This window comes from Takifugu flavidus, chromosome 3 (genome assembly GCF_003711565.1).
Source record: "Takifugu flavidus isolate HTHZ2018 chromosome 3, ASM371156v2, whole genome shotgun sequence".
In the NCBI taxonomy this organism is placed as follows: Eukaryota; Metazoa; Chordata; class Actinopteri; order Tetraodontiformes; family Tetraodontidae; genus Takifugu; species Takifugu flavidus.
Genome location: NC_079522.1, coordinates 16,939,802 through 16,958,037, shown reverse-complemented (window position 1 = coordinate 16,958,037; position 18,236 = coordinate 16,939,802). Strand labels below are relative to the sequence as shown.

Sequence of the window (18,236 nt, the reverse complement as noted above, 5' to 3'; positions counted from 1 at the left end):
GGCAGGAAGGGGCAGCACTGTGACCCCTTCCCCTGGAAGATCCTTGAAACGGTGCCCTGTATGGTCATACCAGGCACAAAATGGCTCCAACGTGGCTTCAAAGGTCCCTGGGGCAATTTTGCATGCCAATAGTGTGTAACTTGTAAGATAAATACTATGTATGGAGGGGGTTGGTGGTGGTAGCCATGCCAACATCACCCCCAAAACAAAATGAATCAGCCAGAACATCACTCAGACCTAGACATGCTTAAACTCCACCATTTAATAATCTTTAAGAAAAAGATCAGGTATGAGAGGTAGACTCACACAGGTGACAACAATACTCTTTATTGAACAATTACAGGTCATATTACAATACCAGTAAAACACAAAGGAGGGGGTTTGATTATACTGGAATCACAATGGTTTTCAATATCTTGAAGACCAAGTGCTTTACTGAAGTTAGAAAAGAGAAACCTGTGATGCATTCAAAACCTCCTCATCCTGATATCAAAAGAAATTACAAACCCAACACTTGAAATCAATACTAACTTTACAGGTTAGGAGAAAGCAGGTTGTTCTCAGTCATCCTAGTGGTATCTAAACACCCGTTACAATAAACTGCAAGCCAAACACAAATTAAACATGCAGAATCCAAAACAATCAACACATGCATAACAGTTAGCTGAACATAGTTCAGAAAATCAGATGTGTCATAAGCACAATGCCATGAAGAGGCATTACTTTGGGCCCACGCTCAGGTGCTCCACTGACACACGGTGCCAGGAGGCCAGAGCGAAGGCACTTCTTCGATACACACAAAAGTTCTCAAATCGGCAGCACGTGATATTGTACACTGGAAGCTGTTGTTGGTACAATATGACGTGCTGGTCAGGAGAGATGACCAGTGGGCTTTGTATAGCTGGCTAGTACCGAGCTCACTGTGGACTTAGTTCTGTGGAGGACATTTAGAATTGGTGTCGGGTTCTACCTTAGCAGTGAGTCAGTCCTGCATTTAAATAACTATGCAAATATTTCAAATGGCTACAGCTTCAAGTACAAGCATAGATTTAAGTACAAGGCAGTGCAAAAAAATAAAAAAACAGGATGACGAATGTTACTAATTTTTTAACATTAACATTGTACATCCCATAATACAGTAGTCAGGAGTAAGTGCCTAGGTGTTCTGCTGTTTCTTATATGGAAAAGTTCAATTGAAGCCATATTTCATTCTCAGCTAACAAGCAGGTCCAATAAATAAAATGAAACAAAACAAAGATGATTTTAAGTTTCTTGAAATGTGAACAAATAAAGACAAAACAAAAGCTTTTATATTAGCGAGTTAGTTTTCGTAGCACTTTTGGGGACGTTTAAAGTGGCCACCATGGCACTTACAAATCTTTGTAACTGTATCGCGCTGGTTGGGATCATTTCACCTCATTCTACTAGTTAAATACTATAATAACCCTATTACACTAACATCAGTCAGCAACCCCATCGCTTCAATCATGTTAGCGCTAATTAATGGGTTAATGGAAAAAAATAAAGGCTAATATTATTCCTAAGATATTCATTATTCGTTTGGACTTATAGTACCTAAGTAAAGATCATTTTACACAAACATATATACTTGTAAGAGGAAGTTAAACAAAGCATTTTCATAAGTTAAACTGGAGTTCCTGTTGAAAAAGCCAGCTTCAAATGCAAAAGCACAGTTAAGGAAGTGACAACCTAAACACAATAGGTTTCCAACTCCTGATTAACATGAAAGAATTGTCTCAAAGCAATTTCCATAAGATTCAAAATCAGAACACCTCGATTGGAACGTGACTGTTAACGCACTTCATCGTGTAGCAATACATCAAGAAAGTTTGAGAAATACAGGTTAACAAGTCCATATACAGTATTTAACATCAGTGATTTAGTTCATGATACAATTTGTATCAAACAAGGTTTTTTCTCCATCTAGCAGGATTCAGCCGGGATCTGCTACAGACCATACAGCCAACAATGCAAGTCAACAACACTGCAGGGGAACTCTGTTACATACATTTACAATACATACATGTTTACATGATGTACTGTGTCCAGATGTTCTCTGTCTGTAGCAGATACCAGAACTGACCCACAATAAAGGGCCAGAGAGATAGAGAGAGATAAAGAGAGAGAGAGAGAGAGATGTCCCTTACTAAAACTAAGGTACACGCGACACGGTCACCCCTCTCTACAGCTATAACTCCGACCTCCTACCACCACAATTACCAGCGTCATCTCAAAAAGGATGATCATCTGTCAGACACCCATTTTTAACACCGAAAACCACAGGAGGCTACACAACGCACGAAGGAACCAGTATTCACGGGCCTCAACCTGGGACGGTTGTGAGGAGGGAGTACTGAGGGGGGAGCTTGCTACATCACACATCAAGTCAGATGAACTGAAACGGCGAATCCATCTGGTACGTGGCTTCCCTCAGGTCCGAGAGGATACCCTGGAGACGATCCACGGGCCGAGTTCCTCAGAACTGGAGTCAAGGGAATGTGGGAGAGCTGGTCCTTATTTTTAGATGCTGATCATATCTGGCAGTAAGTCAACAAAAAAGTGTGCCGCAAATTCAGAGAAACACGGAAAAAGCCACTAAATTAAGAAAATCCATCATTATTTCTTGGTTAATTACAATTTGGAATTTATAATCTTTGAAGGAAAAAAAAGGTCAATTAGTGGATCAATTAGTTAATTAATAAACCAGTTCCCAGGGCTTTCTCTGCAAGGATTGCAGCTGCCAGCTGCTGGGGGTCTGTGACGTGGGGGCTCCTGGCCATCACTCGGCTCACCAGCTCGGTGGGGAAGATGTTGCACAGGTTGACGTAAACCTTCTCCCTGGCGTCGCTGTAGCGGCTGCGTGTCGGTGATTCCGGGGGCTGCTGCATGTAAGACAGGGGCGGGGTGTGGGAGGGCACCAGGAGGTGGCGGGAATACGGCTGGTGGGAAGCACTGGGTGGGTGAGGAGAGTGGGACGGAGGCGGCGGATGGTTGACGTAATGTGTTGGGGACGGGTGGAGACCTGCGTGGGACGAATGGTGCTGGCCGTAGCCGTCCTGAGCCCAAGCGCTCCCGTGCCAGGATGTCTGTTGGGAGTCCGGCAGATAGGCTGACAGCTCGTACCGGGACGGTGGCAACGGATTGTGTCTGTAGTACGAATCCCAGCTGGGCGGAGCTTTCGTCCGGTGGTGGTGATGTGGTGCGGAGAGGTGTTCGTACAAATGCGAGTCCGACACGCTCCCGGCTCGCGTGGGTGCGAGACAGCGTCCCAGAGGGGACCCGGGCGGGTGAGGATTGGGCTGAGGGAGCGAGTGATAGTCGCCCGGGCAGCTGGACCGTGCAGACAGCGGCTGGTGTTGGAGGTGAGGAGGTAGCGGGTAAAGAGGACGCTTTGGGGGCGCTTCGGGTGGAGGTTGCTCGTGAGCGCAGCTCTGCCCGTGTGCTATGCTGAGGTGGTACCCATGTATCCCAGGATGAGATGAGTGGCCGTGCTGGAGATTGGTGTAGTCCGCAAGGTGAAGGCCGCAAAGCTCCTGATTGGTTGCAGACGGATACACCCGGCTATGGGGATTAACAAAATGGACGCCGTCCTCCAACAAGGAATCGGAGGGGCATCCGGGACAAGGCCTCTCGCTATAGGAGTCGCAGCTGCTACTGCAACTTACGCTGCTTTCGCTGCCACATTCCGAACCCGTTGAGCCCATTGAGCCCAACCGCAGGTCAGTATCGTTGGGGAAGCGGCAGTCGGGGCTCCGTCTGGTCGAGAGGCTCAGGCCAGAGTAGGCACGGGTCACTGAATAGTAGTTCAAGTCTGGAGATTCACAGTGAGGGTAAAGGTCATGGTTGGAGGTTGCTAGCCCATGAGGCGTCCCTGCTCTGGACTGCTGGTCCTGTGGGAAGCTGAGACTGGCTGGGGGGACACCTTCTAAGGCAGGAGACATGGTCACGCTCCCGCTGCAGCTAGCGCTAGCGCTGCCACACATGCTTTTCTGGATGTCCGCCCTTCCTTTGGTCAGCAGCTTCTCCTCTGCGTCGCTGTAGGACAAGGCGCGAATGCTCGGGTCCGACTGCCTTTTGGGAGCGCCCTTTCTCGCCTCCATGCTGCCAGCTGGTACGCTATGACTCTTCACTAACCCGGCGTCTCCCTGGCTCTTAACCATAACACAAGTCTTGGCACTGGCACGCAGCTCATCTGCCACGGCACGCTGAGGCTGTGCCCCTCTCTCAGGATGGTAGTACTTACACTTGTGGCCGTAAGTGCACTTCTTCCCTGCAAACAAACACGCCGCTTTTTGTTTATCACGGATTCAAAGAAGCAATATTTATATTCAATATTTATCAGTCAGCACGTAAACATTGCAAACGAAACACTTTGGAAATATTGAATGTGAAACTTCTGCGCAGGGCAGCTAAATCTAATAATCTCCTTTACATTTGGGTCCAGCCCCAAATGTTGTTCATGAGTTTATGATACTTGATCATACATAATAATAATACAAGCATATGTTTTTACAGTCTCACCATATGGACATGGCTGTTTCTTCTGCTCGGGCATGACAGGTCTTTTCCTTAGAAAGTTGTCTAAGCTGGGGCCATGGCGACCAAGTGGATCATCCGGAGGCATGAATCTGGAATACAGAAAGAAGGAATAACATGTTGTAACCTGCACACATGCTATACTTACACTAAAAGGTCCAATCTGAAAATGAGGCGTCAGACACCGAGAGCTATTTGTCCTTACTTGTCATTGACAAAGGAATACATGAGCAGCCGCTCGTCGATGAACTTCTTCCACTCTGGTTTCTCATTTGCCAGATCTCGGTAGTTATCGTTGGAGACGATGATGCCGTCGGACTCGTACGCCAGCTTCACAATGAAGCGGTCGTCATAGCAAACCACACGACGGCCTTGGACACGCCGAGATGGGGTGAACACCAGAATCTTCTCCTTCTCCAGGCGACGCAAGATCTCCTGATCTGTGTGTCGGGAGGGGAGTTGATTACAAAGAACTTTACAGTCGTACAACAATTCATCTCCCCCATCTGGTTTGTTATTGACCTGTTATTGGGGCGTCAGGGCGCGACTGCTCTTTCCTCCATGCAGGCACGAACACCGTGACGTCATGGTGGCCACGCTCTAAGAACCAGTCTACAGCCAGCTGGATCCCTTGGCAGGAAAACACTTCCTTATTGCCATGGCTACCAGACATAAACAATGAAGCAATTATTATATCATTTGTTAGGAACACACAAACCTTTTTTAATTTCTTCTTTGAATTCTAAGAATCCCAAAGTGAGCGTAAAATTAACATATGCATTTATTATCATATAAAATGTACCATTTAAAACTATTAAATGAATTCCACTATTTTTGTGAACCCATTTCCATAAACGTTTCACCTCATGGCTACGTTGCTGCCGTCCACCACGATTGGCCGCAGGTTGTCCTGGTCACCCAGAGAGTCTGAAGGGCACGGAGAGTTTGACCTCTGTCCGTCCAACACATCTGAAGAGCCACAGGAGGAAGAGGAGGACGAAGAAGACGAAGTGGAGGCCAATGTCCGCGCCGGCTGCTCGTTGTCCGACTTGTTCCCCAGTTTGACGAGCTCTCCCAGTATGTCATTGATTAGGGTTTCAGGGCCGAGCTTGGACAGCACCTGTCGCACAGTCTCTTCAGAGTAGCCTAGCTTCAGAGCAAAATCCAGTTTGGCCTGGTACCCCTTCCTACCATCATTACCCACTGGTTCTGGGGGAGGAGGCTCGGGTGGCTCAGGTGGCTCCTCGCACGGGGTGACGGGTGGTAAAGGGTTGTCATGTTTGAGCTCTGGAGAGAGTTCAGGGGGACCCTCGGTACCTAGGTCCACACACTGGGTTCGACACAGTGGCTGGTGCGTGTTTTTACCAGGAGTGGACCCCTCGTGTCCGTCCTCATGGAGGATGATGGTGGAAGACGGGGCAAGTTCAGAATCTGCATCAGACCTGATATTCTCTTCCACGGCATCTGGCAGGGGGGAAGCAGCCTTATCGCTGCTGCCGGAGGTCTCCCCCTGCTCCTCCATAGCAGGGGGCTCGTCAGAGCCGCCAGTGTGCCGGTCAGCCCTAGCTACGTGGAGATACTCCAGGTCAAGCCCCAGGTGGAGGATGTGGCCTGCTGCTGACTCCACATGGTCCTTCTGGCCCATGGAGGGTACACAGACATCCAGCTCACTGGGCCCTGCTCTCAAAAGCGCCGCTCATTGGTGTCTGGAAAATGAGAATCAGGATAGAGTCAATAGTTGGACTCTGGTCCCGCCAGGTCGTCAACGCTGTGACAACTGATACTTCTCCAAAAACACAAGAAAACACATCAGAGGAAATCTGGATCACTGTAGGTTTGTTACTATTTAATTTGAGTCAGATAATTAACAATGTTTTTTAAGTATTGCATTTTTAGTCAACAGCAAAATATATTTAAAAATACATATTTTAAAAATTAACTGTCCTTAGACAATTATAGTGAAGAATTTGTGTTGGAAAATAATAAATTGGTAATTTTATTGCCGTCTTTCATTTTTAAAGACAAACTTCTACCTAAAAAAGGGGGAAGAAAATAAGAAAAAAGGACATAATCTAAAACAAACGGTTTAATCTATCAAACCTGACATGGAAACTAGGTCACGGTTCTACTGATGATGTGACTGCTGACAGAAGCAGCAGGAAAACCTCCAGACTCTACCCATCGTACGACGCTTCCATTAAAACAACGTAGCGACGATAACACAGCACTTCTCACTGCAGCCGTAAAAGGAACCGAACGCAACCTGAGAGTTTTGGAGTACAAAGACCTGTGACCTGATCTCACCTCATTACAGCAACATTTCTGTTGCTGAAAGAGCCACTAAACAAATTCCCAGAGCACAAAAACTAACATTTGACGACAAACACGGGTAGGATGTCAGTCGCTAAAGCAAGCAGTCTATAAAAAATAACATTTGCATTTCGCTCAAACATTAGAATTACAACTGTTAAATTAAGGGGAAAATTCTCATCATTATTTTACTAGGAAAAAGTTGTCTCTTTATTTCCTGACACCGCGAGCTTCTTTGCCAGTGTTTACGTTGGCGGTGGTTGGCTGCTGCAGGCCGTTGGGTGCACGGCCGAGACAGCAGAGCGGCTGACACAAAGAGCCGATGGGGCCTCTCATCCTAATTAATGGGCTCCCGCTTTTTTTAAATGTCTGGCCGCACTGTGCGCCACACCACATTAATCCAAGGGGGAGCCCCGGCTGAACTGCAGACTGTTAGTGCCCCCTCCCCCCTCACATGCTACCTGGCAATTAATGTCCATATGCTGGTTTCACTGGGCTGGTGAAGCCATTAAAACAGTTGAGGTCTCTGAGGCGACCAGACCAATCAATACCTTCTTTTCAAGCAGCTTGGTGTTTGGTTTGAGAAATCACAAATCCCAGAAACAACTTTGCAAAGATAGTGTGTCAATTAATTAATAATAATGATTATTTGTTTAAGTCGCATAAAACAATGTGTATTGCAACACTCTGTACAGGACTGCTGATCATTTAATCGCTGCCGTTGATAAAAAAAAAACAGACTGGCTTCAAACTTGAATAAAGGTTATTATCTGAACCAGACAGATGATGCCGGGGGAAGTGACTTAACCATAGGGGTGGGGGCAGTTGGAGGCAGGGTGGGCTGTGTGCATTTTATGAAAAAGGGGCTGCCTAGCAACATGGCTAAGCTACTGTTGCCAGGCTACAGCTGTTGAAAGCCATTAAGCCCTCCCAAATGCCAAGAAGGGGGCTGCGACATTCAAACAGGGTCCCACCTTCAATACATGCACACACACACACACACACACACACAAAATGTCCTGGTGCGGGGAAGGGAGGGACGGGATCGAGGGCGTCTGAAAACCCACCCTGCCACCTGAGATAGCAACAGACATTCACACGGGGTTAGGATGGGGACTTTGGCACCAACCTGTGTGGGCGATGATCCAACCATGTACGAACACACACACACACACACACTGCATCTGCCTCACAATATGACTCATCCTGCTGCTGATGAGGAGAGAGAACATCTCGGAGGAACTCTGCTGCACACTGGCCTTCAGAGTGACATCATCCCAACGCATGCTCCCCATACACGCAACATGATACACACAAGTCACTGCAATCAGTACAATATAAAAAAAAGCACAAAGATGGCTCCAGTTGCGCTTATGTTCAAACACTGGTTGCAAATATCATCATCACAGCACAGGATGGCCTTAAACTCATTGCTATTTTAGCTTCATTTGGTACGAGGAAGTGGTGACTGAAAGTGTGACCAAATTTGCTATAAATAGAGTTTCAAAAGCAAACAGTTAAGTTTAATACAGATAAGTGTATTACAATTTTCTAATAAAGAGAAGGATAGTAACAAAAATTCCATTTGAAACACCCGATTGGCACAGAGAAGGCATAAATAACCTTGATATATATTATCATGCTTCTTTTCAACTCATCTGTATAAGTAAAATGGAATTTGCATATGGACAAACAGGTATAAATGGAGGAGAATGTCAATTTAGTAATAGTTTCTTTCTCCTTTTTTCATCATTTTAACTAGTCAGTCAAAATGAACCAGTTAGTCATCAAATTATTATATATATACATATATATTGTATATATTAAATAATGTTCAAGGTTATATAGATCAGTATCAGGTAAGATATCACCAAATGTCACATCGACATGGTCACTGTCCCTATTAAACAATGACAACACACAGAAACCATTTATGATGGGATGCACTGACAACAGCACAAATCTGACCAACAGTATCCCAACATCTCCTCTCTTAATTCCATTTAATGACAATCAACTGTATTTATAGAGCATCTGTTACGGAAACTCCAATTCCAACCTGCGATCAAGCAACAGCGGCAAAAGGAAACTCTGTTCAGAAACCAGGAGCAGGTTCAAATGGGAGTACGGGCGGCCCATCCCGGGGGGGGGGATCCACCCCCGTCTTGAGATCATCATAACTACGGGATGCATTTTTCAAACAGTGAAACTGTTCTGCCGCCTTTGGAGGAGCCACTAATGAATATGTAACATCGTCTTTACAACTCTTTGTGTGTCCGAGGGTGCTTGGGGGGAGGGGGGTTCGGTTTAAAAAGCGGGATGGGAGTCATGGGGTATCACAGCGGACCTAACACGGAGCAAAACTCATTGTGCTTCCCAGCCAGGGGAAAAACACCGGGTAGTGGGGCATGTTGGGCTTCCCCTGCCAGCAGCGGGCAACAGATGTCAACTGACTGGTGCTCATAACTGATGCTACAGACACACACCACGACACAGACAGACACACACACAAAATATGCTTCCTCAAGCGTCATGTGACCCATAAAATAACCCCCCACCACCCCCCTTTACACAAGCCAGTGTAAATATTTTAATATGAACTATTGAGCATCATTCCAATCCCCAAATTATTATTATTTTAAATCAGTTGTGCAGTTGGTTAAAAAACAAGAACAAAATGAGATGGAAATAGGTGGTACAAGAACATAGGGACGTTTTTTCCAGGACTTTCCGGAGGATGTTTACCATGGTGGAGGGCATTTAACACACCACACAAATCTAAAGTTATCAGCCTGAGGTTCACGTGACGAAGGGCTGTTTAAGCACCAGAATTCATTTGTTTTATTCCTGAAAATCTGATTTAAGGTGCTGCGTGTCGCCCGTTTCCTGCTAACCTGTGTTGAATCTAGCAATGCAAAAAAAATGCAGTCAAAATGTGCATTTAGAGACAGTTGATTGCAGAGTGAGTCAGCTTACCAGACTGTTAAGGATGAATAAGCAATGAAGAAATGGACACAGCTTGGCTCATTTTCTGCAGGTGTAAATCCTTAAAAAGCAGCAAAGCAAAGGTCACAAAGTTGCCAGAACATCTGTAGCCGAGGATACAGGTGATCGGTACTTGCTGAGCCGTCCAGCGTTGTGTCTTTTTTTTTTTTTTTCCCCTCCACACTAGCAGTCAATTTGGACAATGAGTGGCAGAACAGATGGATGGGCGATGTGTGCCATTCCCCCGTTTGGAGTGGCTGCTCCTGCACCAATCAGCGCAGATGCCTTTCAATGTGGTGTGCAGACATGGGGAGGAGCCTCCAGGGGACGAGGGGAATGCCTGCAACACCCAGTTTCCCCAAGGCACGCGTACTCAACGCGCACACACGCATATGCACACACTCCTCCGCTGTGCTCCAAAAGGGTTTCCCCTGTGTGGCCGATGAATCAACGAGGGGGTGGAAGGCCGAACAATTGAGTTACACAATGGGAGGCTGGGGAGGGCAGCTGCACTCTGAGGGCTGCTGCCATTAGGGCCTGGGGCAGCAATGGAGAACACCTGGCTGCAGAGCATCACAGTCACTCTCTTCTCTTTGTCTGGGGGTCAAACCAGAGAGAAAGGGGCCGGGGCTGGCTAAAAGACTGGTGTGGCCTTTGAAGCAGCGCAGAAGGAAAGAAGAGAGTGTGGCCAGGCTCAAAGGCAGAGAGGACAAGTGTGTATGCGTGCAGGGGGTGAGGGACATCAAAAAGTTTTACACCCCAAAGACTGAGAGGGGGGACATGTTCCACATTGTTGCAGCACACTTAGGGCAGAGGACTTGGAAGCACAAATCTTTCCCCCTCTGCCTTTTATGGGATTGTAAAATCCATCATGAGCAAACAGAACGACACATCTACGTCCACGCTGACTTGGGCCACCTGATCGTATCACTATACACTAAACTTACTACAGTTTTATCTGGACAAACACGCTTTATTTGAGGTTTTTCAACAACGTCCGGCATTAAAAGCAAAATAAAGCTGCAGTGTTACTATATTTCACTGTCAAGAGCACTCATCAAATCCTTAATCTTTAGTTAATAAACGCGGCCATCCACAATAAAAGCCATTTTCCTGGCTTTATACCATAAGTAGATAGAATTTATTGCAGAAGTGCAATCCTCACTTCCTATTTTTTTTAAAGCCTGAGATCAAAATAAATTATTGCTATTGCTTTTATCAACAGTGATGCGAAAAAAAATATTATTAGTTAAAAACTAGTTCAACAGTGTATAAAATAATTGACGGCAGGTCAACACTGCTTGCTCTTTCCAGAAACACACATTGTCACGTCTTTAGCAAACAGAATAAGGCCAACGTTTGAATTTAACAGGCATGGGTTGGTACATAATCAAAAGCGGTGCCTGACGTCCGTGTATACCAGCACGTATTCTCCGTAGAACCAGATTAAATGTTCGTTCAGTTTTGTGACCCGACATGAAAAACAACTGCCTGATTAAATAAGAATGTGTTCCCAGTCAGATAAGGGTGATGAGAGGAGAACCGACAGCTGACCAACTGCACAGTAACCAAACACAGGGACACAAGAGCGCTCTGTACACCATCTGTTCTACAAGACAGGTGCGCGCCCGGGTGTGTGTTGCCCCTCACGACTGCGATGACAACCAGATAAACTCTTTGGACGCAGATGACACTCGACGAACAGGCATGAAGGATTTTCAGACGACAGACAATCAGCGAAAAACTGTTAAACGTCACAGTTGCGTGTGGAATAAATACAGAAAAGACAAGCGGCCAAAAACGCCAGCATGAGCTAGACACAAGCGTGTGCTACAGACGCCAGTTTCCTCCAATGTGACTCTCAGAACAAACATGACTAATAACTACAGCAGCCGAAGACTAAACAAAGACGGTGACAAACTTAACAAAGAAGGGTAGCTCTAAAACGTAATGTTTGAGTCACATCCTCTTGCAATTGTTAACACACCATTATTACGGATGAAAAGCAAGAAGCTATTGCATAAATGTGTTAAACCCATGATGCAAACTAAGGGTTTGTCAGTGTGGATTAAAACAAAAGGGACATAGCTATGAATGTGTTTTTAATAAAACATTAAAAAGCAGTTGCTTAGTTTGATCTATGTATCTCATAAATCAACATAGAGCACATCTTCGATCTCCTGTGTATTTTAAAAAGAGGGGAAACTCAAATTAACATTGTTATGTAGATGAGATTAGATCAAGTTAAATTCATCACTGACAACAGGCAACAACTGCTTTTGTTTAAAAGTGTGAATTTTGAGACCAGTAACTTTTTTTAAAAATTATTTTTGATTTCACTTAAACAACTCAAGCAAGATTCATCTGTTAAAAACAAACAAAAAATAATTAGCTTGAATAAAAATAAAGAAAAGCTGCCCTTGTGAGCCTTCTGGTCTGTCTTCTTCCTCTCGTGTACACGCAGATGCGCTTTCACCATAAGAAAGGCTGCGTTTGTCTTTATCAATAATCATCTGCAGATTATTATTTTTAAATATCTTCAGAAATATAGAGCCTTTCCCCCATGATCACCTTTGACTAGTTTTGTCAAATAACAACCCAAAAAAATTAGCTGCGAGTTAAAACTGGTGTGTGAACGCACACTTAATATACAGTGCAGTCATTTTACATAGTTCTGCTGATTTGTGCTGTAAACGATAAAAATCAAATCAGATTTTTCTTTTTATTGTAAAATTTCATAATGAAATTATATCAAAAAATGAGCCAGGTACAAAACCGGTGTGTGCCTTTAGAACCGTTCCACATCAACAATCTATTAATGTGATCTTTTAAGTTGTGCACCTGATGATATCTGAAAATCTACACAGAATTGATGAAACAGGCAAACTATAAATGACAAATGTCAAAATGTTGCTGCACAAAGTAAAATGTTCCACAGGAATATATGAGTCAAATGAGAGATGAATGGTAAAGTCCCTAAAACTGTCAGAACACCATGGGGAGAACCAGACCGTTAGAGGTCGCTGGGAAGACTGCAGAAATAATAAAAAGCCATTAAAAATATGGACGCAACAGGACAATCTAACGAAAAAGATTGAAAATCCTCACATCACATTCCTTTCTTTGATGTTTGCATTTGTCTATAAAGCAACAATGTATGTATCTGCCTCCATTTATGGGATTTTTTTTACATGTAAAACCAGGAAAGGAAGGGAAATCTGACAATCTTTATGGCAGATTGTTGCTTCTGGTCCCCCACACAGTTGAGAATCGGTGATGATGGACAACATTAACTAAAGACAGCTGCTCCTGCGCATCAGAAGCTCTGGATGCTGTTGGAGCATCTGTCCACCATTGTGGGGCAGGGACCCGGCTGTCTGGGAGGCAACATCCAGATGAAGAGCAAACAGGTGAGAAGCGACAGCTGGAGGGGACTAAACCCACTGATGAGCAGACATCTACGTATGCTCAGGCCTGCTTCACTCCACAGCGCACAAACTCCAAACTCCAACATTTTGACACGCTTAACCCCCCCAAAGCACGACAGTGCTATGCGCCATCTATTTAGGATCCCACATTCTGCATGAACTCTTTTATAGATGTTGCCTGGCACGGAGGGGCGTGCGTGGTCACTGCAAACCAACGCCGTCACGACCTCTCTGCAGCTTTCACCCGCAGCAACCTGCGGCTTTGCATGTTTTAAGAAGGGCGCTCGACTACAGCATTTCGCGAATACTTACCGGGTGAGGATGGGGGGGAAGCCTGGCGATGGGTGATAAAAGCAGATTGGGGGAAATGTTTCCGTTACATTGTGGCGACGCAAAACATCCGGCTGCATTTGCAGCGTGACCCAGCCAAATTCTGTAAGGCTGGAGGAGGTTAGCGCAAGACTTCCGCTGAATTGCAATAAAAATAAAAACCCGTGGAAAGTTTAGACGAATTGCATCCACAAGGGTTGAACTGTTTAATGAATCTGGCTACCATTGACATAAAATGTGACATGTTTAGAGCTTCCATGTTGCAACGTTTTAAAATTTGTGGATCGTTGAGACGACACGGTAATCTTAAAATGGCGCTCTGAAACCGGAAGTAGTTTTGTGACACATCAACGTTAGCAACGAAACACCTCGTGCGTGTGGAAGCGCCAGTATAAAGAGGGGTGGGCGAAGAAAGGTGAAACGGCGCCACCTTGTGTCCATAAGGTAGTAGTGACCTGATAGAAATGCAGGGGTTTATTTCCACATGCAATTAATAGACCACAATATTGTAACACGTTTCATGGTGGATGACTCTACGTTGAATTGTAAGTTTTCGTTTGTTACTGTTTTTATGACTGTTTAATCTATGTCGACGAATGTTCTCAGTGTTACAAGTCGAAGAGAATTCTTGAGTTATTGAAATGGAGTTCAGGAAACTGGACTTCTTAAGGCGAATCGTGCTTGCTCGGTGCAGCCACCAACCACCTGCTGCGAGATGCTTCCACCTGTCCAGTTATGTTCAGTAGATGTTGGCTTTAACTTGTGGGTGTTTTGTGTTTCAATTGTGGTTCTTGGATGTGTTTGTAAATAAGACGATGCGTGCCATAGTTATGATATTTCGTCGATTAAGTAACGTAATCGGTGGTTTAAATGTGTTAAAATTGCTAAATTGTTGGCACCGGGGTGCAGGGATGTCAAAACTAGAGTCAACTACTGTGTTTATTTAACCCAGGACAGGATTAGCTGTCTAATTACACCTCAAGGATAAGGGACGCTCATTTGAAGACAGCAATTTGCATGTTTTGATCAGAGAAGAAAGATGATTAGAAAGAGTAAAAGAATCCCTCATGGAAAAACCATTACTGACCAGAGGAGGCGGCTTATGACACCAGTTGCAGCACCAGCACCTGTCCTGGGATCCCTCCCCACAATCAGCCAACATCACGTGATGACCGGGATGATCCACACCCTTTAAAATGCAAATGACCCCCAACGACCTCCAACAATACCATCCAGTAAAACAGCACAATGTAAATAACTCTGGGGTTCCCAACAGTAAATTTATAACTGAAATAAGCTCCCCGAATAACAGGTGAAGCGTCTTTAAAAAAAACTGAAAGGAAGATCAGTTTAAGTTCCCTCAGGCAAATTGCATTTACCGGTAGTCTTACTGCCAAGATAGAAACCAAATTTTTCAAACTTGTTTACAAATGTGACGTACTGCCTCTTTTATCATAGGTGAATTTACCTCCCATGCATTCCTTTTTTCAACAAGACCCTAAATTTAGTTTATGGGACATCCCAAGACCATTTAAAACCATGTTTTTCATAAAACACACCTTAAATGTCTATTTGGAGCTGCATCAAAACAAAATGGGAAATCAAATAACACTTGTGGTTCAAATCGTTAAAAGAAAGACGCTGCTCCACTGTAAATTACTTCAGATTTTATTCAATGAAAAAGAAAGACTTTCAGGAAAATACAATAATTCCCAAAGTACACACAGAGAGAACATAAATTAAGAGGCATTGCAGAGAGGCCTTTTAGAGGGAAACATGTCACCTGGTGCCAGAAAAGATTTAGTCCACACTGCCATACTGCGCATGTTGTAGGATGATCCAGAGGAATCAGTGAAATCACACTCTAGTCTTGTGTAATTCGTAATGTGTGAGCCAGTTAATCCTGTACACAAAAGTCTAAATGATAGTACAAAAGGGAATAATACAAAATACAAAAATGGGAGGAGAAAACTGCCCTAAAATAAACCATAAATATTCAATATTGATGCACATTGGTTTAAAAAAATTGCTTCTGTAAACATTTTCAACATAAGGTGTGCATTTAAAAACCACTGCAGTCGCATAATTATCTGGGTTACATAATAGAAATTGCAGAAATTAGACTAAAAACTAAGTTAAAAATATGCTGATTAGTTCACGCCCTCCTGAAGTGGTTCTGTAACACTGTTCGTTTGAGCGTGTGACTTCTTTGCTTTCTCACAGAAAAACCCAAGCTCATTTTCAGCAGATCTTAGGAGGTCCCACACAGGGAAGTGAAGGCATGACCTGTACTGAGAGGTTCTAGAGGATGAGTAAGGAAGTGAAATGTGGACATACAGCTCAGTGGAGCAGAATAATGATCCAGTTTTGTCAGATATTTGACCAGAGTGCGTAAACAGAGTGAATGCTCCGAATGAAACATTGAGAGGTCCAATATCGATTCACATAGGTGGTTTAGATTCTTCCAGTATGCAAAAACCCAAACTTCTTCATTTTTAAATGATTTAGAGAAGCTTTAATAAACCTGAGACCTTACCAAGGCAACGTTATACATCGAGCTGAATGTTAAATGGAGCGATAGATGTTGAGACATCCTCCATTCCTCCACCTTTTGTAGCGTGTTTATCGGTTTTGTCTCAGGCCTGCGGCTCTCTATTCAAACTTTGTTCCCTTAATGCCACTTCCACCCTCCCCTCCATGCTACGTTAATGGCCACCTAATTGTCTAATTCACAGTTTATCCTAGCCCTACTTATGACTAGTGTTAAAGGAAAATTACTCCACCATTTCTGTGAAAATCAGCAACGGAAATAGATTTAACCGACGGGAAATTACAGATTCGTGATGATTGAGTGCTAAATGGACTCTGCCTTAAAAACTAATTTGTTGGTGATTTAGCGTTGATCTGTGTGCGGCAAGTCACATACAAAATATACAGTGTATGAAAAACTGGGGCTAACTGTGTTGCTGTCATAAACAGGGCTACATCTGTCCGACATAGCCTACAGTACAATGTGAGGCAATGTGGTAAAAGTGTCTGGGAGAGTCTAAAGATCACACGATTGATGTAATTATGTACACGTTGATATCCAGTACCCTGTATTTAATGTAAATATCAACAAGGTCCCTTAAAGTCTTCAGAAACTGAAGCCACAGAGGCAAATTAACATGTCAAGCATTAGTTGCGGAAGAAAAGTGGCTGTGAATTAGTGTTAAATGACATGCTTGACATGGAAATCTACCATGTTGGAGTTAATTTTACCTGAACGGGACTAAACATGGCTACAATGGAGGCGCTACAGCAAGTCTGGCTGTGTGTACAAAGCCTCTCGTTGGTCACATGCTCAGTGTTTACAGCTCCACTCGATGCACATACAAGATGCAAAGTTTAACTATGACACAGAAAGATTTAGCCATTGACAGGCGACAGATCCCTGCGCAGAGATCGGCTCGAAGGTTAGGCGACAGGAAAGGCAGTGGTGAGACAAACACGGGAGTCACCCCTCACCTCGTTTTATGCTTACAGTCAAATCCGTTGTTTTATTTATTTATATAACCAGAACGTGGGACAATGCTCCAGCTCAAGTTCTTTGTCTTCATCGTCATCGAGTCATAGTCGCAATTTCGGTGCGGTCTCACTGGCAAGATATCGACTACCAGCTCATGAGGGACGTGCGGCCCAGCGTCATGAAGTAGACCTGGCTGGCACCACCTTGGCGCACAGAGGCGAAGAAGACCTGTTGAAGACACACCCCCCACCCACCAGACTTCAGTAAAAATCTGACTGAAGGTACAGATATGGCAGAGCGGACCACTGGGAGATTCTTGTGAGAGAAAGACACTTAAAAGACAGGATAGGAATCTCCACTGGTCCACACTGAGAGCAGGTTTTGGGGCAAAAATGCAGCAAATGGTTGTCTGACATTTTCTCAATCACACAAGATCTGTAGTTCCAGTTATTATTCTAGACATAATTATCATTTTTAGGGGGTCGTCTAATCATTAGGTCACATCTTAGTTGTGCTGTTATAGGCCAAGGCTGCCGGGGTCCAGAAACATGATCACCTGACAGGCCTCTGTCACCCCACTGGGTGGGTCTCTCTCTACCTACCTACCTACCTCTCTCTCTCTCTACCTCTACCTCTCCTCTCTCTCTCTACCTCTCTACCTCTCTACCTCTCTACCTACCTACCTACCTACCTACCTCTCTACCTACCTACCTACCTACCTCTCTACCTACCTACCTACCTACCCCTCTCTCTCTCTACCTCTACCTCTCCTCTCTCTCTCTCTACCCAGCCCCCCATCAGCAGGAGGGTCCCCCTACATGAGCCTGGTCCTGCTCAAGGTTTCTTCCTGTTAAAGGGGAGTTTCCTGCCACTGTTGCTTGTGGGGGGTCAGGCCCTGGGATTCTGGAAAGTGCCTAGAGACTATTTGGATTGTAACAGATGCTATATAAATAAGATTGATTAATTGGTTGATTGAACGTGGCTGGACATACAGCTGTAGGAAGTCCTAGTTGACCCGATCTTCTTTCATATGAGAATGATGAAGACCACTGAGCTCTTAGAAACAATAAATGAAGCAGATTTTTAGCCTTGTCCAGATCTGTGTCTTGCCCCTTTTC

The 18,236-nt window shown here is 44.5% G+C and overlaps 2 protein-coding genes across 14 annotated transcripts in view; both read right to left on the bottom strand.

Moving 5' to 3' along the window:
* Positions 1-313: 313 nt before the first annotated feature.
* LOC130522178 (probable ribonuclease ZC3H12C) lies at positions 314-13,905 on the bottom strand. Of its 2 annotated transcripts, none has more exons than XM_057026252.1 (6): positions 13,593-13,905; positions 5,421-6,263; positions 5,080-5,219; positions 4,763-4,997; positions 4,543-4,649; positions 314-4,291 (listed from the first exon to the last, which is right to left on the bottom strand). In XM_057026252.1, the coding sequence occupies exons 2-6, from the start codon at positions 6,200-6,202 to the stop codon at positions 2,709-2,711; spliced, it is 2,847 nt and encodes a 948-aa protein (XP_056882232.1). In that variant the 5' UTR covers positions 6,203-6,263; positions 13,593-13,905; the 3' UTR covers positions 314-2,708. The 2 variants fall into 2 exon arrangements, with proteins under 2 accessions (XP_056882232.1, XP_056882233.1); XM_057026253.1 differs by lacking the exon at positions 13,593-13,905 and adding an exon at positions 9,844-10,128.
* A 1,357-nt stretch (positions 13,906-15,262) lies between these two features.
* Positions 15,263-18,236, bottom strand: part of LOC130522175 (mitogen-activated protein kinase kinase kinase kinase 4-like) — a 31,310-nt gene continuing 28,336 nt past the window's right edge. For all 12 annotated transcript variants that reach the window (XM_057026231.1, XM_057026232.1, XM_057026234.1 and 9 more), the window contains one exon: positions 15,263-17,346. In XM_057026231.1, the coding sequence (XP_056882211.1) occupies positions 17,263-17,346 (84 nt within the window). In that variant the 3' untranslated portion in view covers positions 15,263-17,262. The remainder of the gene's footprint in view (positions 17,347-18,236) is intronic.